At 37.8% G+C, this 7,077-nt stretch overlaps 1 protein-coding gene across 1 annotated transcript in view; it reads left to right on the top strand.

Annotated features, from left to right (window-relative positions):
• NSMAF (neutral sphingomyelinase activation associated factor) overlaps window positions 1-7,077 on the top strand; it is a 72,223-nt gene that overhangs the window by 31,490 nt on the left and 33,656 nt on the right. Inside the window, exons 7-9 of the mRNA XM_023515418.1 lie at window positions 3,799-3,870; window positions 4,150-4,197; window positions 4,302-4,354. Of these exons, the coding sequence (XP_023371186.1) occupies window positions 3,799-3,870; window positions 4,150-4,197; window positions 4,302-4,354 (173 nt within the window). The remainder of the gene's footprint in view (window positions 1-3,798; window positions 3,871-4,149; window positions 4,198-4,301; window positions 4,355-7,077) is intronic.

Genomic DNA, 7,077 nt, shown 5'->3' on the forward strand with positions numbered 1-7,077 from the left:
AAAAAAAAAAAAAAAGAATGAAAAGCCTAAGGGACTAATGAGATACTATGAAGTGGACCAAATACATAACAAGGGAGTTAAAGAAGGAGAAGAGAAAGGATCAGAAAGTATATTTAAAGAAATAGTGGCCAAATACTTCCCAAATCTGAAGGAGATGGACATCCAGATTTAAGAAGTCTAATGGACTCCATGTAGGAGCCATCCTAAGATGGATGTGATAATCAAATTGTCAGAAGTCAAAGACAGAGAAATTTTTAGAAGGAGCAAGACAAAAGTAACTGGCTATAAACAAGAACACCCCCCCCCCATAAAATTGTCAGTAAATTTTTTCAGCAGAAAGTTTGCAAATCAGAAGGGAGTGGGATGATAGATTCAAAGTGCTAAAGAATAAAAAAAAAAAAAGGAAGGCCAACCAAGAACACTGTGACTGGCCAACTGTCCTTGAAAAATGAGAGAGAAGGAAGGACTTTCCCAGAAAAACAAATCAGAGGGAATTCATCACCATTAGTCCTTCCTTACCAGAAATACTAAAGCATTTCCTTCAAGTTGAAGCAAAAAAGATGTTAAACAGCAGCACAAAAGCATATGAAAGTAAAAGCTTGCTGGTAAAGACAGCTGTAGAGGCTGGTGGTGCTCACAGCGCAGTGGGTAGGGCACTGGCCACATACTCCAGGGCCGGTGGGTTCAAACCCAGCCCGGGCCTGCTAAACGACAGTGACAACCACAACAAAAATGCCATTGTGGCAGGTACCTGTGGTCCCAGCTACTTGGGAGGCTGAAGCAAGAGAATCAATTAAGCCCAAGAGTTTGAGGTGGTTGTGAGGGCAACATAATGAGACTCTGTCTCAAATAAATAAATAAATAAAATAAAAAATAAAGACTTCACATTTTTTATGTTTACCTGGATGGAGCTGGAACATACTCTTCTTAGTAAAGTATCTCATGAACGGAACAAAAAGTATCCAATGTACTCAGTACTACTATGAAATCTATATATAATCACATACACATTCATATAAATGGCAAAACGTAGTCCAGAAAGTAGAAGGGAAGAGGAGAAAGAGGGGAGAGGAGGTAGGACATGGGAGGAGGGAGGGTATTTGGAGGGACCTTATCTAATGTGCATTATTCCATGGTACATTTCAAAACTTAAGAAATGAGTATAATTGGGTGGATGTGTTACTTAGTTCAATGTAAGTATTTCACATTGTATATCAAAGCAGTACACTGAACCCCATAAATGCATCAATGTACAAAGTTATGATTTAATAAAAAATTAAAAGAATATAAAAAAATAAAAACAAACATAGAAGACTGAAGAGCTATCATGGTGGTGTGTAAATCAGTTTTAGTTCTGGTATAGAAGTTAAAAGATAAAAATATAAATAAGCCTATAAGTGTAAATCTGTGTTAATGAATACACAATATAAAAATGTTATTAGGACACCAGTAACATAAAAGGGAAGGCTAATATGTAAGAAAATAGTTTTTGTATGTGATTAAAGTTACTATGAGCTTACAAGATATTTTATGTAAACTGCATCATGACCACAGAGAAGATAAATATAGAAGATAAAAGAAAATGAAGAGGGACTCACAGCAGGTCACCACAGAATATCAACTTAATGTTAAGGAAGATAGCAAGAAAAGAAGAGGGTCAAAGAGCTACAAGACAGATAGGAAATAATTAAAATGGCAATAATGAACCCTTTACTATCAAAAATTACTTTAAATGTAAATGGATTAAACTCTTAATCAAAAAACATAGAGCAGTTGAGTGGATTAAAAAAAAAAAAGCCCATATCCAAACTATCTGCTGTCTGCAACAAACTCATATTAGGTCTAAAGATGGAAAGAAATGTTGTATGTAAGTGGTAACCCAAAGAGAGCAGGGCTGGCAGACAAATGCACTTTAAGTCAAAAAACTGTCACGAGAAACAAAAACATTCTGTCAAGTAAAAAGGTCAATTCTCCACAAAGATATAATAATTATAAACACATGTATTAAAGTTTCTCTGGAAAAACAGAATAGAATGTGTGTGTGGATGTACAGAAAGTGCCAAAAAGTGTATACTCATTTTAAAAAAGGAAAAAAAAAAACTGTATTAAAATTGTAAAACTCAAGTCATTTACAATATGCTTCGTAAATGTATACAAATAATACATTTGACTTCTGCAGTTATAAGAGATACAAGATACAATATGCAAGATAACAAATGTCTATCAGTAGATATTGAGTATTATAATTTTAATACAGTTTTTTCCTTTCTTAAAATGTGTATACATCACCCTCTGTACATATGTATATATATACATATACACACACCTGTGTACATACATATACATATATGCATGGATGGGGTGTATGTGTTTGTGTGTATCTATCTGTCCACATACATATACAGAGAGAGAGAGATTGATTTACTAAGGGAGTTGAGTCTCATGATTAAAGAGAGCTGATGGTGTCAGTTCCAATTGAAGGCAGAAGACCAGCATCCTCGCTTGAAGAGAAATGGCAAGAAATAATTTTTTTTCTCTTAGTCTTTTATTCTATTTAGGCCCACAATAGATTGAATGAGGCCCACCCACACTGGGGAAGGCAGTCTACTCAGTCCCTGATTCAAATGTTGTTTTTGTTTTGTTTTGTTTTGTTTTGTTTTGTTTTTTTGAGACAGAGCCTCAAGCTGTCCCCCTGGGTAGAGTGCTGTGGCCTCACAGCTCACAGCAACCTCCAACTCCTGGGCTCAAGCAAGTCTCCTGCCAGGGCCTCCCAAGTAGCTGGGACCACAGGCACCCACCACAACACCCAGCTATTTTTTTGGTTGCAGCCATCGTTGTTTGGCGGGCCCTGGCTGGATTCGAACCCACCACCTTTGGTGTATGTGGCTGGCACCTTAGCCACTTGAGCCACAGGTGCCGAGCCTCAAATGTTAATCTCATCCAGAAAGAATGTTTAGCCAAATATTTGGGCACCTTGTGGCCCTGTCAATCTGACATGTGAAATTAACTATCACAATAGATAAGCTCCCAATCTCAGAGCACCTAATATGTGAAATATTGATAGAACTGAAGAGAGAAACAGAGAGCAGAGCAATAGTGGGGGGAGCAGTCATTCCTCACTTTCAACAATGGGCTGAACATTTAGAGAGACCATCAGGAAGTAAGATGAGGAACACCTAAGAACACTCTAGACAGATGGACCTAGAGGCATATACACAACATCCTCCCAAAGCACCCAAATGCACTTTTTCCTCAAGCATATGGATAGATCAGAAGTCTCAAAACAAGTCTTAATAAACTTTAGAAGATTGAAATGATACTGTGTATCTGACCACAGTCGAGTGAAACTAGAAATCAGCAGCAGAAGGAAACTGGAAAATCCACAAATATGTGGAAATTAAACACACACTTTCAAACAACCAGTGAGTCAGAGGAGGAATTGGACAATGTCTTGAGACAGACAAAGTGAAAACATAGCATACCAAAACTGAGGTGATGCAGCAAAAGCAGGATTATGAGGGAAATGTATGGAGATAAACAAAAAAGAAAATATCAAGTTAAAAATCCTAACTTTATAACTCAAGGGATTAGAACAAGAAGAGCAAACTAAGCCCAAAGTTAGCAGAAAGAAAGAAATACTAAATATGTCAGTATATGTCCTACAGACTTGGTTGGGGTGGGGCAGCTGTCAGGCAGAGATGTGCAGGATCCAGCAGGTGGAGAGCGCAGGTTATTAAAGGAACACCTTGACATGCTGCTTCTCTTCCTGTGGTTTGACATATTGTCCTTTTCTGTTAGGGCAAAATGGAATATATCTTCGAACTGGATGTTTCAGGGAAAGTGGAAGATGTTGTAGAGACGCTGCTTCAGGTGAGCCGGTGACTTCCTCAAGCGCTCTTTGGGCAGAAACTGGTTTTACCAATTTTGTATTTATAGCTCTTAACCAAACATCGTCTCTTTCTAAATATGTAGATGTACTTGAATATGTTGCCTTTGAGGACTGTGTATTAGGGAGAAGCCATAGGTATAGCAGAAGTCATCTTGACTATCACTAAGTAACAGAATGACTGCTGTTTTTCCTCACTTGTAAAGAAATACATCATCAATATCTGAGGGAAAAAAAATTCATAAATATTTTTAATATTCTAGCTTCACAGAGCATCTTGCCTTGACAAACTGGGTGACCAAATGGCCATGGTAAGTGTTTCTGACAATGTATGTCTTTGACTGTGAATTAACTTGTATTGATATGTTACTTGTAAATACTTACATCCATCCTTTTTAAATGGTCTGTTAAATAGATAACAGCTATCCTGCAGTCACGTTTGGCCAGGACATCATTTGACAAAAACAGGTCAGTTTTTAATGAGCTTATTTCCTGATTGGAATAGCAGTGGTCGTCTTTATCTGTATGCCTCCTCGAGCGTGTCTAAGACTGGTGTCGTCAGCCAGCCACGGTGGCTCAGCCTATAATCCCAGCACTCTGGGAGGACAAGGCAAGTGGACTGCTTGGGCTCAGGGGTTTGAGACCAGCCTGAGCCAGAGTGAAACCCCATCTTTACTAAAAATAGAAAAACTACTGGGCTTAGTAATGGGCACCTGTAGTCCTAGCTACTCTGGAGGCTGAGGCAGAAGGATAGCTCCAGTGCAAGAGTTTGAGGTTCTTATGAGCTGTGACGCCATGGCAGTCTACCCAGGGTGACAGAGTGAGACTCTGTTGCAAAAAAAATAAATAAAATATAATAAAATAAAACTGCTATTGTCAACATTGGTCTTACCCCAAACCTGATTTTCTCAGGGAATGGTCCAACCTCCGTGCAGGAGAAATCTGAGGTGCTTTCCTGCTTCTTCTTCATCCTGACTTCCTGCCTGTCAGCAGGGCCTGTGGACTAATGCTGCAGTCTGTATCCATGGTTCACGCTGTATTGCCTCAGTTCTGGCCACATTCCCCTCCCATCCAGAGCACGGTCACAGCTGTCAGCTCATCTAGCAGACTCCAGTCTTTCCTCTCCATCCTCTTCTCCTCCTGTACCTAATGTCTTTTTAAAATATGCTCTTTCTAAAGAACTTACAAAGTTCTTCAACCCCCCCGCCCCCCCACCCCCTGGATGAAGTCTAAACAGCTCATCACAGTACAGGAGACTCACACATGCTGGCTCACTAGCTAGTTCGCTGCTTCGGTTGCTGCTGTGGGTGGTCGTTGTCCTCTGTGCTCTGGTCACCTGTTACCTGCACTTTCCTTGTGCCGTGTGGTCTCTGAACCTTTTTGTTCATTTCCCTCCACTTAAAAAATAGATCCTCCTCCTGCTTTGCACCCAGCTAACTCCTACTAATTCAGCTTAGTTCTTAGTTCTTCCAGAAAGTCTTTCCTGAGCTTTCAAACTACAGTAGGGGAGAGTATACTCATAACTGTTCTAATGGTTTTTTCATTGATTTTCTTGGCTTTTCTAAGTCTACCATGTATTTTCTGCAAAAGTGATACTTTTATATTTTCATATTATCCTGTTTCCTTTTGTTTAGTAGATGTCCTTATGTTACGTATATTTGGGCTATGGGTCTGTATCTTCATCTCTAATATCACCATGTTAATTACAATATTTTTATGTAACCAGTGGTATCTGGTCGTACAGAGCCTCAGACTTTACTTTCCTTTTGATTTACCATTCTTGGCGCTTCCATATAAATTTAGAATCAGCTTGTCACTTTATGTAACAGAAAGCCTTGCTGGGATTTCGATTGTAATTGCAGTGAATCTGTAGTTTTCTCTTGACTTATTTAGGTCATTAAATTCTTCCTTGTGATTTTTATCATAAAGGTCTTTCCTGTCTTTTTTTTTTTTTTTTTTTTTGAGACAGTCTCACTTTATCGCCCTCGGTAGAGTGCTGTAGTGTCACAGCTCACAGCAACTTCAAACTCTTGGGTTTAAGCTATTTTCTTGCCTCAGTCTCCCAAGTAGCTAGGACTACAGGCACCCACCGCAGTGCCTGGCTATCTTTCCTGTCTTATGTTAGATTTATTCCAATAACTTCATATTTGTGATGGTATTGCAAATGGTATGTTATTAAAGATACTATTTTCTGTTTATTGTTGATATATAGAATGTAATAGATTTTTGCGGAATCATTTTATTGTCAGTAACCCTATGAAACTCTGTGGTCAATTCATTAGCTTTATATTTGCTTTCTTTATATGTATAAAATCTTATCTGTGAAATATTTGCAGTCTCTATTCCCTAGCATTTTTATTTCAGATTTTTCATTCATGCTTAGGACAAAGTATTGGTTGAATGGATTCATTCATTGATGGATTATTATGTGCTTGGCTTTTGCTAGAAGCTTTTGTTTATAAATGAGATTAGTTTGTAATATTCTATTTTATTGCTGTCTTTGTGAGATTTGGGAATCAGTTATCCTGACCTTTGCCCTGTATTTTAATGTGTTGAAGAATTTGCCAGTAAAGCCATCTGTCCAGTAATGTGTTTTTTTGTGTTTGTTTGTTATTTTTCTATTTCTCTATATAACATTAATTTTCTTTCCATTTTTATCCTGGCAGGATATATTAGGTAAGTGGATTACTGAGGGAAGAATAGTCTTCATTTTAGAAAGGAAAATAAATAAGAAGAATTACCTTCTTCTGACCTACTTAGAATGTGTTGTTTTTTTTAAGCAGTTATTTAGACTTGAAATTCTGGATTTCAGCATGGCATTCATTTAAAAAATCTTTTCATTTTAAACTTTTAATTTATCCAGTCTCTACAGTGTTACGCTAAAGAATTTGGGAGTGAAAGTTTTGCAATATTAAATGAAACATTACAGTATTGTGTATTTCCTCTAAAAGAAATAAGTTAAACTTTTGCTAAGATAAGTTTCAGCATATTTTTGAGGAGGTGCTTTCTTGTCGAAGGAACAAAAGGAGGACTATATTTTTTCCCGCTTTTTATTTTGAAAATTTTTAAATCATCACAAGTTGAAAGAATATAATGAATACAGATACCTGATGATCCACCAGGTGTTAATTTAAAATTTTCTGGCTCGGCGCCTGTGGCTCAAGCAGCTAAGGCGCCAGCCACATACACCT

The sequence above is a fragment of the Otolemur garnettii genome, unplaced genomic scaffold, assembly GCF_000181295.1.
Source record: "Otolemur garnettii isolate 467f Iridium unplaced genomic scaffold, OtoGar3 scaffold00071, whole genome shotgun sequence".
Lineage (NCBI taxonomy): Eukaryota > Metazoa > Chordata > Mammalia > Primates > Galagidae > Otolemur > Otolemur garnettii.